The following is a 15,640-nucleotide window of genomic DNA, read 5'->3' on the forward strand; positions in this document are numbered from 1 at the left end:
AACCCACAACACTCTAGTGATTCCTGCCGTGAAAGCCTTCGACAATGCTCTATCTCCTGTTCAGGTGGTGAGCTCCTGCTCTGCTGGGTGAGAGAGATTCACATGCTGTGAGAGAGACTCACATACTTGCCTTGCTGATAACTTGCCCAGAATCCAAAAGGGGAGTTGTCTCTATTTCTGAGTACCCCAATCTGACGTGTAAGCCAAGGGCTGCCCTTCAGGGCCGTGAATGGGATGCCCCCCCCTCCCCCTTGAATCCATTTTTAATATTCCCTTCAGTCCTTCCTTGTCGGGTTGCTCTTCTCACGAAGCCTTCGTGGAATTATTGAGCTCATACAAAATGCAAGCCTGTTATTTTGGTGTGTTTCTCTGGATGGGGAGGCAGCAAATGAGCCGATTCTGATTTAGGACATGGAAGCCAGGAGGTGGGAGGAATGGGCAAGAGAGTGTAAGAACTAGCGGGTGAAAAGAGAGCTGAGGCCTCATGAGTGGGCTGGTGTTTTGGGAAGGGCTCCGTCAGCGTGGTGGTGCTGTTTGTGATGATGCCGCTTTGAGATGTTCCCATATTCAGCTAATGTATAGAGCACGGGTCTGCAACCTGCGACTCTCCAGATGGTCATGGACTACAATTCCCATCAGCCCCTGCCACCATGACCAGGGGCTGATGGGAATTGTAGTTCGTGAACATCTGGAGAGCCACAGGTTGCAGACCCCTGGTATAGAGGTTGAGGTGGCACTCCTATTTCTGAATGGCAACCGTGCGCTTTCTGTGGATTTCTTCCCAGGGGAGGGCAGTAGCGTCTCCCATAAACGAGAATCAGGTGTTGCGTGCGAATGACTCAGGTCTGGTCAGCCAAGGAGCAGGTGAGCCTATTTCTGGACATGGAAGTGGGAGCTCTTTATTTGGCTGATCCGCTAGAACCCCAGCACATAGGATACTTGGCGGTTGTAGCCTAGACTTTGATTTGTTGGCTTCCTGTGTGCAGTGCCTCGTTCCCTCACGGGGAAGCCTGTGCTCTGTTCTACCTGCTGACTGGAGTTCCATCCAGGGTTAGATTGTCCCATCTTGGGTTGAACTTCGGTCTACGAAAGCTCTGCCCTGCTGTCCATCCGGGTCACCCTTCCCATCCTGACCTTCTGAACTTAATGTTATGTAAAATATTTACCTGGCCACTTGAAAAACCAGTTGCTAGTTGCGAATGGAAGCCCTGACGCTATGTTTTGTGATTGGCGAAGGGCCTGCTTCTTGGCTTTTGAATCTTTTTTCATCAGACTTTTCAACAGTGATGCCGTCAGCAAAACCCCGTGCCCTGCCTATCAAAGGAGCATTTTTCTAGCTCTGCTGAACCTAAGCGTTTTGTGGTCTACAAGTGTAGTCTTAAGAAGTGGCGAGAAAATGTCAGCTTGACACTGACGCCCAGTTTTTGGATCTTTCTTCACCACCTGCTCTGTGGCAAACATGCTTTCAGCTTCACCTGTTCTGCCTTTACCTGACCTGTAGTGAATTTCTTAGGTACTATGGAGGGAGTGGCAAAGAGTTACCCCTTTTAAATCTCTGCTTTACTCCTTTGCAGATTTTGGGGAGGGAGGTGCTTCAGAGGCAGTTGTTCACCAGAATGTATTGGCTTTGGTATGTCTAAAGTCTCGCCTCTTCAGTTTGTGAACTGCCTTTTTGGGAGGATAAATTTTTACCCTTTTTTAATTGATTTTTATTTCATGTTGGTTTTTATCCTGGTCTGGCTCAGGGCAGCTAACATTACAATAAATAAGTTTTGTTAAATACGTGTTAAAACATGGCGAAAATACAGTCATTAAACCCTAAGCTAATAAATGGTGCCAAAATAAAAGTCCCCTTATCATGTGGTGAGTAATATGGGACACAGTCAAACGGGGGGTGGGGTGGGTGCCCAGGGTACAGGGTGGTGGGCAATATATGTACAACCGTGGCTGTCTTCAGTTGTAAGACTGTACCTTGCAGGCTTTGTGGATGTGAACCAAATCCTACAGGGCCCAGGTCTCATGTGTCAGAGTTCCAGGGCTGAAAAAGTGACTGAGGACAGCCAGATCTGGCCAGGGATCACCAGCTGGTAGGTTCCAGTCGAACACGGCGCTGTCTGGGGGAGAGATGGTTCCAAAGGATTATCTTGTGACCTATAGAGCTGTCTCATTCGGTTATCCTGCACTGCACCTGCAGTTTGGCCCTGGTGTTTGCTGATGCTACGCAAGGAACGGCAGGCATGATGGACATTCGTATGCTGAACTCCGTGTTCTGTGGGTATGCTTTCTGGCACCCCATTATCACAGCTGGGAAATAGGACTCAGTTCCCAACAAGGTGACATTTCCAAGTACATGAAGGGTGTGTGTATAATTGGGGAGTAGGTGAGATTTTTTAGCATAAAATATAAGCAATGCAAGCTTTGCTTTCTGGAAGTGCTGTGTCTTTCTCTCCCCCCCCCCTCCCCCTCTTGCAACCAAATAAGTTCTCATTTGTATGTAGTTGACGAGGGGGACGGGACTCCCAACTCTTGCCACTGATAGTGTACAAAGATGATCAATGTAAACCAGTTTGAAATTGTTTTCCTGGTTGTTGCTTTCTCCCAAGAGCTTTTCTGGTGGCAATGCGAAAATTTGAACTACTTTGTGAAGATTCCCTAGGGTCTGCATTTCCCAGGGTTTTTAGTGATGCCAAATGTAGGAAGTGAAATGTCTTGGTAAACAGCCAAGCTGGTAAATTGTCTCAGTTTCTGACATTTCATTTATTTTTATATATTATTCTTCCTGGACTGTAGAGATTCCTAGGGAATTCATTGTATGTCATGGCACGTGGGGGCAGTACCTTCTGTGCCATTAGCTTTGTGGTTTCTGTTAACTGACCTCTGCCCCCACCCCAAAGCAACACGGTGACTGGAAGAATGTTTGAATATGGCACTACTTGCCAGTGGAATTGGACCCCTTTCCAAAAGCTTGTCTACTCTGATGCCATTTCCTTGTATTGAGTTCAGCACTGTTTTCAAATCTCTTTCCAGCAAGGCCTTGGGTGTAAGTAGGGAATGCTGGCTAATGCTTACTGTACTTAAACCCACTTGTAGTCTACTGTCCTTATTTGGGAATCATGGAAGGTCCTAAAACCATTCAGTGGCCCAAGCTGTCTCTGGTGCGTTCTAGCTCACCAGGCCCAGACTAGCAACCCTGGAATTTCCAAATCCGTATGAGAATGAGCGTGCTTTATAAAGGTAGATTGCCACAACATTCTTGCAGTAGAAAACTTCCTAGAAAAAAAAAGACTAACTAGTCTTTAAAGCAGTGCCTAGATAAAAAGAGATGCTGTAGGCTGAGCAGGGATTGGACTAGATGGCCTCAATGGGTCCTTCCAGTGTTACGGTTCTAGGGAAATGAGAAGAAATGCAGATGGTACACATGGGATGAGAAAAGGCCCCAAATCCCTTTTGGTTGGTAGAATCTTGCCTTCAGCTCCCCCTGTGTTGTTCTCTCTCTCTCCCTCTCTGTCTGACTGGGGCTTCTACTCTGCAACATATGATGTGCCTTTATTGTAGGAGGATGTTTGAATGAAACGATGTGCCAGTTAATTTGGCTATCCTCCAGGTGTGCAGAAGCGGCTCTGCTTCCTTGCACAGCCGGATAACTTGTTTCCTGCTGTTGGGATTTTTCTGCTCAGCTGTTTACCTTGGGCCAAACCACCAAAGGCACAGAAAATGACCGCAGGTCTCTGAACTGCTCGAAGAGCAAAAACCTGACCTCCTCCTCTTTTTTCCTTTGCATTTTTGCTTCAGCTTGTGTCTTGGAGCTGGAGGACGGGGGGGGGGGGGGTTTGCCAACCTTGCCTATTGAGAAAACACTTTTGAATCTTAGAAAGTGTGTGGTCTTTTGTGTGTGTTTTATTAAAGATCTAAAACCACACCACTAACCATAAAGAGTATTATATCCAGGTGGAAGGAGGGAAAATCTGTGCAGGCTGTAAAATTAAGTTGACTGAGAATTCCTTCACTTTTTTTAAGATGGGGGAAAAAATCACCTTGCATGAAAAATATATATTCAGAAAGGTGGCTTCTGTCTGCATCCTAACCCGTGAGCTCTGTGCTCTAACATGGGCACAAACCGCACAGTTCTGGCTCCCCCCCCCCCCCCCAATATGGGTTCAGTTTCTGTTTTGAAGCATCTCTGTATTTCTCCTGCATATATTAGCTCGTGTTTTTTTTTTTAAAAAAAACTGTGATTTACACATAAGTTTTGCTGAAATCATGAGGCATGGGAGGGTTTAGTTCTTAAAGCCGATGAAATAAAACTATGCATATGTTTTGAAACTTTTACAAATTTGTGTCTCATTGCCAGGAGGGATGGGGTGTCCCTCCCTTGGCTGGCTCCCTTGCTGCAAAGTCCCCTGATTTTCCTACGGTTCATTTTTTAGTTGAAATATGTGCGCCCCTTGCATGCAGATAAATTGAGCTGGTGGTCCGTCCCCCCCTTCCCCACTCTAAATCTTATGAGGAAGAGGTGCATTTTGAAAGCCACATCTCGGCAGCAGAACAGTCTTCCTCCAGAAGATACAGCGGCGCTCTTGGTCAACGGTGTCGCTTTCCCCCCTCGGTCCTGTCTAACCTCCAGTTCCAAATCTGAATCTTGGTTCTGGGGTTTGATGCCTTCTGGCAACACATTTGAAGTGGAAGCATGGAAGAGGGGCTCTACGTTTGCAGCGCGAAGCTTGACTCCCCAAAGATAAACCTTGAATTTTTCCTAAGGTTTAGGCCCCAGATCTTGGTTTGGTTTGTCAGCTATGGGAGAGAGTTTCCGATTTACATTTCATTTTGTATTCCGTGCCATAACACATCTTAAAATTTAAGTTGCCCACATAGGGAATGGTTCTATTTTAAAGAGAAAAGCCCTCCATTGCGATAGACGGGTGTGTGTAGAACAAATACATTTAGACAGAGGCTACGTGAGGAATACTGTTGAATAAAAATTATGTTCCTGTGTGTCTGAGGCATTTTGGTTTTTCTGTTCCCTTCTTTGGGTTGTGTGTGGTTTATAGAGCACAGCTGGGGCCTTTTTTAAGGCAGAAAGGGGAGGAACTTGAAGCAATGTGTTTGCAAACCGAAGCAGAGGCAGAGCCCAAGTGTAGCTACTCTGTGCCTTACCTGAAGGATGGCAACTCCTAGAAAATGTACAGACTGTTGCACATTTTGTTGATCTCTCTGACTTCCATTTTTATCCTCGGGGTTCTTGCCTCTCTGATTTCTCCTTGCATCAACCCTGTGGAATAGGCCAGGCTGAAGGATGGGCTGTAGCTCAGGGGTGGCCAACCTATGGGGCCTCAGATGTTCACGGACTACAATTCCCATCAGCCCCTGCCAGCAAGTCCAATCGGCCATGCTGGCAAGGGCTGATGGGAATTGTAGTCTGTGAACATCTGGAGACCATAGGTTGGCCACCCCTGCTCTAGCTAGTTCCCCAGCTGCAGAGTTCTGATGGGGAGGGAAATCAAAAACAGTCCTTACTTACAAATCTAGGATAAACTCGGCATTATGGAAACAGATGCCCTAATCACCTCATTACAAACACAGCACTGCTTTAAAAATAAATAAAGTGTCCTGTTGTCTTCCAAGGCATTTATTTGTAATCGCAGTGTCAGGGTGCCCCAGGAGGGAACAGTTCCCTTAGCCCAGGGATGAAGGCCATGTGTGGCGGTGGGGGAGGGGGGTCTCCTTCAGTGTTGGCTGATGCTCCCAAGCATGGCGTTGTTACTGCTGGATGCGCCGGATTGACTGGACTTGGGGTGTCTGGGCGTGTGAGCCCCATTCCCGCCAATGCTTGTAGTCTCCACCATGATGGTCGGCTTCCAGGATGTACTGGTAGCCACGATAGCCAGGGTACTGGTAGCAAACCCACCTGTTGGGAGGAACAACCATCATACAGCAAGTTCCAGCCAAGAGCTCTTTGGGGAGTGACTCTTTCACTTATGAGGTTCTTAGCCTTGACTGTAACCCGTCATCCTCAGATCCCCTCCAAGCCACAATGAGGATGTTAGAATGGTGCTCTTGTCAAGGCAAGATTGGCATCTGGTTCTCCAGAGCAGCCGTGGTGTAGTGGTTAAGAACAGCTGCACTCTATTCTGGAGGAACCAAGTTTGATTCCCCGCTCTACCACCTGAGCTGTGAAGGCTTAACTGAGGAATTCAGATTAGCCTGTGCACTCCAACACACCTTGGGCTAGTCACAGTTCTTCTGAGCTCTCTCAGCCTCACCTACCTCACAGGGTATTTGTTGTGAGGGCGGAAGGGGAAGGAGTTTGTAAGCCCCTTTGAGTCTCCTATAGGGGAGAAAGGGGGGGGGGATATAAATTCAACTCTGTCCTGGTCTGCTGTTTTACATAGGTATTTTGTGATATGTTCCAGAGGTAGTTGTGTGATTGTATTGTAGCAAAACAAACAGAAGTCCAGTGGCACTTTCCACATGAACATAGGTGATGCTGCCTCATACTGAACCAGAATTTTGGTCTGTCAAGGTCAGTAGTCGTCTACTCAGGTTAGTGGTGACTCTCTGGGACCACTGAGGTATTTCACATCCTCTAAAGAGCCACTGTGGTGTGGTGGTTAAGAGCGGCAAACTGACATGAAGAGCCAAGATTGATTCCCCACTACTCCACATGAACAATATAATTCAATCTGGTGATCTGGGTTTGGTTCCCCACTCCTTCACAAGAATGGTGGACTCTGATCCAGAGAACTGGGTTTGATTCCCCACCCCTCTGCATGAGCAGCAGACTCTAATCTGGGGAACTAGGTTTGATTCTGCACTCCTCCACATGAGTGGTGAACTCTAATCTGGAGAACAGGGTTCGATTCTCCACATGAGCATTGGACTCTAATTCAGAGAACTGGGTTTGAATCCCCACTCCTCCACATGAGTGATGGACTAATCTGGAGATCAGGGTTTGATTCCCCGCTTTTACACATAAAGCCTGCTGGGTGACCTTGGGCTAGTCACAGTTCCCTTAACTTTATAAGTCCCACCTACCTGGCTGGGGGAGGAAAGGCGATGGTAAACCGCTTTGAGACTCCTTAAAGGTAGGGAAAAGTGGGGTATGTTCTCTCACTGGAGCCATGCTCCCATCCCAAGATCAACTATTTTATTTCCGCATGAGCTTTCACGAAGGGCATCCTTGACTTGTGAAAGGTGATGTGAGAATAAAGTCTTAAAGTCTTGAGAGGGGATATGATTGAAGTCTATAAAATTATGCCTGGGGTAGAAAATGTCAACAGAGAGGAATTTTTCTCTCTCACAATACTAAAACCAGGGGCCATACATTGAAAATGCTGGGGGGAAGAATTAGGACTAACAAAAGGAAACATTTCTTCATGCAATGCGTGATGGGTGTTTGGAATATTGCTGCCACAGGAGGTGGTGATGGCCACTAACCTGGATGGCTTGAAAAGGGGCTTGGACAGATTTATGGAGAAGTCGATCTATGGCTACCAATCTTGATCCTCCTTGATCTGAGATTGCAAATGCCTGAGCAGACCAGGTGCTCGGGAGCAGCAGCAGCAGAAGGCCCTTGCTTTCACATCCTGCATGTGAGCTCCCAAAGGCATCTGGTGGGCCACTATGAGTAGCAGAGTGCTGGACTAGATGGACTCTGGTCTGATCCAGCAGGCTTGTTCTTATGTTCTTAAGTTGCCACTGGACTTTTGTGGTAGATGCACATGATGTGTCTGTCTCCGGCACATGATCAGTGAGATCATTATTAAGCAGGAGGGCCTTAACATGAGGTCTTCATCCTACGTGTCTTGTGTCACTTCTTAATGGGAAAAACTTGAGTCTGATTTTATCCTCAAATCTGGAGTGAGCAGCAGGAAACCACTCTCATCTGCTGTCCAAAAGTACGGTAGGTGAACAAGAGGGGCTTTTTTAGATCCCAAGGGCTCCCTCCTTTTGTCAATGACCCCTGTTAAACATCCCTTGTCCAACTAATTGGGCGTCCCAGTTGGCAAATAATCTTTCTATCCAAACTCCATGAGGAGAGCTGCAACTAACTCTCAGGAAGAGCTCCTGAAAGAGAGAGTCTGACCAGCAGGAATAGTGGTTGGTATAGCAGTTAGACCAGGACTGGATGGGAAGACCCAGACCCCTTCCACACATGCAGAATAATGCACCTTCAATGCACTTTGCAGCAGGATTTGACTGTGAGATAGCAAAATCCACTTGCAAAACAATTGTGGAAGTGATTCTGGTGGGTTTTCCGGGCTGTGTGGCCGTGGTCTGGTGGATCTTGTTCCTAACGTTTCGCCTGCATCTGTGGCTGGCATCTTCAGAGGTGTATCACAGAGGGAAGTCTGTTACACACTCTGAAGATGCCAGCCACAGATGCAAGCGAAACGTTAGGAACAAGATCCACCAGACCGCAGCCACACAGCCCAGAAAACCCACCCAAACCAGTTGAATCCGGCCGTGAAAGCCTTCGACAATAAATTGTGGGAATGGATTGTAAGTGCATTATTCTGCATGTGCGGAAGGGGCCCAAGATCCAACCCCAATTCAGCCATGAAATACGTTGGGCCAGTTGCTCTCTGTCAGCATGACCTACCTTGGGGGGTTGTTGGGAAGATCAAATGGGGCAGGGGGGGAACATGTTTGGCCACTGTAAGCAATTTCAAGTGTAAAAAATAGGGCAGTACTGCTAGAACAGTGACAGCTTGGACTGTATATCCTACAAAAGCTTTTGTTTTGATATAACAGACGTTTTGGTCCTACAAGACATCTGCTGGAAGAGGCTAAGATGGCCACTCCCTGGGGTTTAGAGCAATGGAGAAGAGTGTGGGGAATGGTCCACCTGTGACCTTGGTCTTTTTCACTGTGCATATAACCTATGGGCCCTGCCTGCCCTCAAGAGCATCAGTGTGTCCCGGACAGCCACCCGTGTCTCTGTCGTGTACACCTTTCAATTGCCAACTGAGGGAAGTGGATTCTGCCCCATCACCAATCCACGGTGGATCTCTTCAAACTTCAAACGCAGCAGCCAACCAGCTGTGCCTCTTACTTACGCTCCGGAGGAAACTTTCATAGCACCCACTTCACTGTTGCCCCAGCCCATGGCTTGCAAGGAAGGGTAGTCATCCTGCACCTCCCACTGATGGCCCATGAAGTTTTCCTTCTCAAAGACGGTGATCTTGGACTCTTTGTGGTTCTGCAGGTGAAGAAGAAAAGAAGAAGAAGAGTTTGGGTTTATATCCCCTTTCTCTTCTGTAAGGAGACTCAAGGTGGCTTACAACCTCCTTTCCCTCCCTCCCCCCCACAGGTGGATGGGGCTGAGAGAGCTCCAAAGAACTGAGACTAGCCCAAGGTCACCCAGCAGGAATGTAGGAAGGGGTCAGAAGAGAAAAGAGGAACTTACTGCAGAGTTGATGGGGCGGAAGGACATCAGCCGATCAACATGGTAAGCGTTGCTCCCGCTCCAGGCCTCCCAGCGGGGATACTCGCCTCGCTCCAAGATGTACTGTTGCCCGCAGTATCCGGTGTGCTCATAGCCAAGCCAGCTGCAAGAGAAGGCAGGAATTGTGGCTCTGGACACTCTGATGACACTCCCCCCTCAAAGGCCAGCAGCTACTGGGACTTTGGTCTCCCAGTCCAGGCTTTGTACTGGAGCTGCTGACAGGTGACTCCAAAGAGACGGCTGTCATGTTAGCCTAAAACAGGGCTCCTCAACCTTTTTGAGCCAGCAGGCTCCTTTGGAATTCTGCCACAGTGTGGTGGACGTTGCGGGAGGTGTAGCCAGCCACAAAATGGCGGGTATGTCTTACCTTCAGCTTCAGTCACACAAGATCTTTGGGCTATGATGGCGGCTACTGCTAAACAATGTTTTTAAAAATCTCCACAGCCAATGAAAACTTTACCTCCTTTGTAAAAACACCTGGGGGATACTACGGCCTCTATAGGCAGAGGTTGGGGACCCCTAGACCAGTGATGGAGAACCTTTTTGAGACCGAGTGCCCAAATTGCAACCCAAACCCCACTTATTTATTGCAAAGTGCCAACCTGGTAATTTAACCTGAATGCTGAGGTTTTAGTTTAGAAAAAAATGGTTGGCTCCCTGTTCCTCCACCCCAGCCACTTGAGTAGGGGCCAGCCTGCTCTAGCCTCCAGCAAGTCCCACACACACCGCTCTGTGCCTCTCTAGCATCTCTGCCTCCTCTGCCCGCCCCCCCCTCCCGCAGCAGCCACCCAGAGGACAGGCACCAGGCTTGCCAGCAGAGTCCTCCCTGCTCACCGTGGTGCGCGCACGTTGTGCTCAGTGGCCCAGATCAGTCTAGATATGTGTGTGTGTGGGGGGGTGATTTTCCGCCCCCCACATGATAAACTCTCTGTGCGCGTGCTCTCAGAGGGCTCTGAGTGCCACCTCTGGCACCTGTGCCATAGGTTCGCCATCACTGCCCTAGACTACCCTTCCTTGCAAGCCATGGGCTGGGGCAACAGTGAAGTGGGCCCTATGAAAGTTTCCTCTAGAGCGCAAGTAAGAGGCACAGCTGGTTGGCTGCTGCATTTGAAGCCTGGCTCGGCCCTCTGCTGCAGAGATCCGCCGTGGATTGGTGATGGGGCAGAATCCACTTCCCTCAGTCTGGAACAGGGCTCTTGTCCTCTTTAGCTAAGGAGGGGATGCTTTTGGGCAACCGATTTTTGCTTCGGAATCCCCAAAGCCACCTCATTGTTTCAAACAGTCCTCCAAGAGAAAGCCGGATTATATGCAATCTATCTCTCCCGCATCATCGTTCTAGCTCTAAACTCTACCAGGCATTCAGACCTGACTACAGTTATACTATGTACTTCTGAAGGCTTTCACGGCCAGAATCATTAGGGTGTTGTGGGTTTTCCGGGTTGCATGGCTGTGTTCCAGTAGCATTCTCTCCTGACGTTTCGCCTGTATCTGTGCCTGGCGAAGGGAGTGAGCAGCTGGCTCCCACAAAGATTGTTACTGAGACTGGTTAGTAGAACAGTCCAGCAAATATATAGTCAACTAAGTCAAACTAAGCCAACTAAACTAAACTAAGCCAACTAAACTAAACTATAGTCAACTAAGTCAAACTAAGTCAACTAAAATTAAAAGGGTAACCAAATCAATTAATGGGTCTCCTAAAGAAACTAAGAGTAGTTCAAAGTATTGTCGAAGGCTTTCATGGCCAGAATCACTAGGGTGCTGTGGGTTTTCCGGGTTGTATGGCCGTGTTCCAGTAACATTCTCTCCTGACGTTTCGCCTGCATCTGTGGCTGGTATCTTCAGAGGATCCTCTGAAGATGCCAGCCACGGATGCTGGCGAAACGTCAGGAGAAAATGTTTCCGGAACACGGCCATACAACCTGGAAAACCCACAACACCCTAAAGTTATTCTACCTATTTATAATTGAGGGCAAGGGGATATAGCTTGGAAATTTATTTAAAATATTTATATGCTTCTCTACAAACTTGCAATAACACCGGGAAAAGGTCAAGCTGAACGCGGAAAAAACGGGTGAAGGCCGAGAGACGTTGAGCCCTGACTTAAATGCACATATTGCTTGGAGGCCAGTGGACTTCAGGATGCTATCTGGTAGGTGGAGTCCGAGGGACCAGTTTGGGAATATCTTAATGAAAAGGGAGACTTGCTCTGGAGCAGGGGTCTGCAACCAGAGGTGGGATCCAACAGGTTCCCGAGAGTAGGTTACTAATTATTTGTGTGTGCCGAGAGGGGGTTACTAATTGGTGATTTTGTCATGTGATTTTTGCCTTAGTTACGCCCCTCCTCTCAGCAGTAGCACGCAGAACTTGAAGCAGTCTAGCAGGAGGTGGCAGCCTGCGCCTGTGTGCATTTGTTTCCCGCCCAAGGACCGGCGCAGTGGTTGCATCCTTGCCACAGCCCCGCCCAGGAATACCCTGCCCAGCCCCATTGGCGCTACGCCACAGTTTGAATCCCTCCACCATGGGAACCTGTTACTAAAATTTTTGGATCCCACCACCGTCTGCAACCTGCGGCTCTCCAGATATTCATGGACTACAAATCCCACCAGCCCCTGAACATCTGGAGAGCCGCAGGTTGCAGACCCCTGCAAGTCTGGAGTCTGACATCAGCACAAAGCCGGTTGGACTGCTTGAAGCACTTGGGGCTCTGATCTTTCCACTGCCCCAGCCTCCCCATCACGCACCCCTGGCGGCTTGGCCCGGCTGGGGAAGAGGGTTCCCGTACTCACGCGCCACTCTCCACCTTCAGTGAGAGGACATTGTCAAATTTGAACTCAGTGACACTGGGGCAAGAGGTGGTGAATTCCATCCGTTTCCCCTGGAAATTCTCTTGGTCATAGACGGTGACCTGAAGGAAGAAGAGTTTGGATTTATACCCAACATTTCTCAACCGCGAGGTCTCAAAACGGCTTACAAACTCCTTCCCTTCCTCTCCCCGCAACAGACACCTTGTGAAGTTGGTGGGGCTACGAGAGAACTTCTGGGAGACTAGCCCAAGGGGACCCAGCGGCAGCGGGATTCGTGTGGAGGAGCGGAGAAACAAACCCAGTTCATCAGATTAGAGTCCGTCGCTCGTGTGGAGACAAGGGAAATCGAACTCAGTTCTCCAAATTAGAGTCGACCTGCTCTTAACCACTATAGCACGCTACTGGCCATCAGTGGGTGCTGTGCTTTACCACACAAGAACAGCAAGTGTCTGAGGATTTCATCACTCCAGCAACTGACTTTGCTGCTTGATTTCTGCCATGTACCGCGGTCGTAGTTTTCCTGCAGGGGAGCTACCTTTCCTCTGCCCAGCCTCTGAGTTTGGACAGAGAACTTTCTGGGCTGGGGCCTTTTTGTCCCCCAATGGGGTTGCTGAGCTAGGCTGTTGCATCGAAAACAAGCAAGTATCTTGCAGCTGCAAGGGAACCGCGTGGGGTGTTGCAAGACTTTTTCTTCTCGGAGTTAAAGAACATGGCAAGCTTACCTTCCAGGATCCAGGCTGAGCAGGCTGAGGGTTGGTTTGAGCCATCTTGGCGGCAAAGATGGTTTCTACAAAGAAGGAGGTTTTCTTAAAACCTGAGCTTCGGAGACTGCTTGGATCTTGAGCTGCGTTTGAGAATTAGCACGTCTTCAGATTGCAAGCACAAACACTCCCAGCAGAGGGGAGTGCTGGGCAGCCGTGATCCACAGCGACCAAGAACAAAACAAGGGGTCTGCAACCTGCAGCTCTCCAGATGTTCATGAACTACAACCCCAATTGGCCATGCTGGCAGGGGCTGATGGGAATTGTAGTTCATGAACATCTGGAGAGCCGCAGGTTGCAGACCCCTCAATGTCCCAGGAGGTTTTGGGACCAAGTCAAAAGATTTGCATCTCTGTGTTGTCGAAGGCTTTCATAGTCAGAATTACTAGGATGTTGTGGGTTTTCAGGGTTGTATGACCATGTTCCAGTAGTATTTTCTCTTGACGTTCACCTGCATTTGTGATGCCAGCCACAGATGCAGGCGAAACATCGGGAGAAAATACTACTGGAACATGGTCATACAACCTGGAAAACCCACAACATCCTATTTGCATCTCTGTTCCTACAAGATGTGTTCCGGTAGAGTGATTGCACCACAGGAACCAAATGGATGCTAGAATAGAAGGGAACCAGTTCTCCAAAGTTCTCCACTGAGTTTTGAGGCTGAGTTTTGTTGTAATATAATGTAAAAGTATCCAGCCTCCTGGAGATGAAGTCTAGATGACTGGGAAAGACAATGACAAACTACCCAGTAAACTTAGTCTGTCTAGTAAACATGTGATGGGTCAGTAAAAGGACCTTTTCCTTTTAAGATCCAGATGTACACATAGGCTGGAATTCACGATAGAATATCCAGCAAATACTGTAGTGAGAGATTATGCAGAATACTCCGCATTTATCTCTATCTGGTGGGCGGCTTGTAAGGCAATGCAATTTATTTCCTATTCACATGGTCACAACCCCTGAATCTCAACACAACGCGTTTACTCCAAAATTCAAGCTTTGAAGCTGAATTTCAAAACAGAGATCCGAATTGCTGGTTTAAAGCACCAGTTGCACTCCTTCAAAATTTTGTTTTGGCATTGGAAAATGGAAAACCGAGTTGACTGTGCAGGTAAATGGACTTGAACCTGCCAATCAAAGTAACCCTAACTCAAGGAAAAACAGATGCACATTAGGCTGACATGTACTTGATTCCAGCGCTCACTTGCCTAGACCTTTCCCTAGACCAGTGGTGGTGAACCTACGGCACGGGTGCCAGAGGTGGCACTCAGAGCCCTTTCTGTGGGTACGCGCAAACAGAGTCCCCCCACCCCATATCTAGGCTGGCCTGGGACGCTGGGCTCGATTATTAGCATTAAACCTAAGTCCTAGTTTTGGGGAAGCAGTGTAGATAACCCTGATAAGCGCTGTTAAACCCCACTGATTTTCATGAAAGAACTAAAGTGCGATCCTTTACCTGGGAGTAAGCTCGGTTGCTGGCAATGGGGATTGCTTCTGAGTAAACCCTCCTAGGGTCGTGATTCACCCGTTGGAAGAGTTGCACAGTTGCTTCAAAGCAGAGCCACCGACTACCACGAAGCTTATTCCTGAGTAACGCGCGCCTTGGAGCCAACCGTTTTTTTCTAAACTAAAACCTTCGTATTCAGGTTAAATTTCCGTGTTGGCACTTTGCGATAAATATGTGGGTTTTGGGTTGCAATTTGGGCACTCGGTTTTGAAAAGGTTCGCCACCACTGCCCTAGACTGACTCAGGGCAGCTGCTTCATCAATAGCCTTTGGATTAGCTTGGGGGGCGTCTGCTTTTAAAGTTCCCAAAACAGTCCAGAATGGGGACGCAGGACAGAAGGGCATCTCCCTGGGGTGACTCACCTCGTCCAGTGAATGCTGACAGTTCCTCCATGGGCCACTTGCTGCCGGGACGGGCGCTCTTTGTTTATATAGGAGCAGTGTCCCAACATGTGCTGGGCAGCGTTTGCACTGTGGTCAGCACAATGCATTCTCTGCCATTGTGCACCGCTTGATCCCTGGAGATTTGAGCCACTCGCCTCTACGGTCCAAGTTGCATTCCTGGGGGAAAATAGACAACCCCCCCCCAACCCGGCTTGGCAGTTATGTTCCTAGCAGGATGTCTAGCTGACTCTCCCATAACGTATATATTGGTGGAGGGGAGAAGAGTTCTAGAAACATTCCGCACATACACACCCTGGCAAAGAAAGTTCTAGAAGAAGAGCTGGTTTTTATGCTCTGCTCTCCTCAACCTTTATTTATTTATTTTTTAAATTTATATCCCACCCTTCCCCAAAGCAGCTTACGATTGTCTTCCCTTCTCCTCCCCACAACAGACACCCTGTGTGATAGGTGGGGCTGAAAGGGTTTGGAGAGAACTGTGACTAGCCCAAGAGCACACAGCAGGCTTCATGTGCAGGAGTGGGGGAACAAATCAGGTTCACCAGCTTAGAGTCTGCCATTCTTAACCACAACACCATTCTGGCTCTCTGTAGGCTTTATGCCTCTAGTTCTTTATGGAGTCACCGGAGCAAAAAGAGGAACCCCTGCTTCATGCAGATGGCATTCTCTGTGATGAGGAGTGCTCAGGGCAACAAAATGGGGGAAGGGCAGGGGCAGAG

At 48.5% G+C, this 15,640-nt stretch overlaps 1 protein-coding gene across 2 annotated transcripts; it reads right to left on the bottom strand.

Annotated features, from left to right (window-relative positions):
• Nucleotides 1-5,610: 5,610 nt before the first annotated feature.
• CRYBA1 (crystallin beta A1) lies at nucleotides 5,611-15,005 on the bottom strand. 2 transcript variants are annotated; one of them, XM_048519279.1, is made up of 6 exons: nucleotides 14,883-15,005; nucleotides 12,972-13,093; nucleotides 12,232-12,350; nucleotides 9,407-9,548; nucleotides 9,057-9,199; nucleotides 5,611-5,905 (listed from the first exon to the last, which is right to left on the bottom strand). In XM_048519279.1, exons 1-6 carry the CDS (start codon nucleotides 14,911-14,913, stop codon nucleotides 5,758-5,760), a joined length of 705 nt encoding a protein of 234 aa, XP_048375236.1. In that variant the 5' UTR covers nucleotides 14,914-15,005; the 3' UTR covers nucleotides 5,611-5,757. The 2 variants fall into 2 exon arrangements, with proteins under 2 accessions (XP_048375236.1, XP_048375237.1); XM_048519280.1 differs by having other exon boundaries at nucleotides 12,972-13,036; nucleotides 14,883-14,954.
• Between the last annotated feature and the right edge of the window lie 635 nt (nucleotides 15,006-15,640).

The sequence above is a fragment of the Sphaerodactylus townsendi genome, linkage group LG16 (genome assembly GCF_021028975.2).
Source record: "Sphaerodactylus townsendi isolate TG3544 linkage group LG16, MPM_Stown_v2.3, whole genome shotgun sequence".
In the NCBI taxonomy this organism is placed as follows: Eukaryota; Metazoa; Chordata; class Lepidosauria; order Squamata; family Sphaerodactylidae; genus Sphaerodactylus; species Sphaerodactylus townsendi.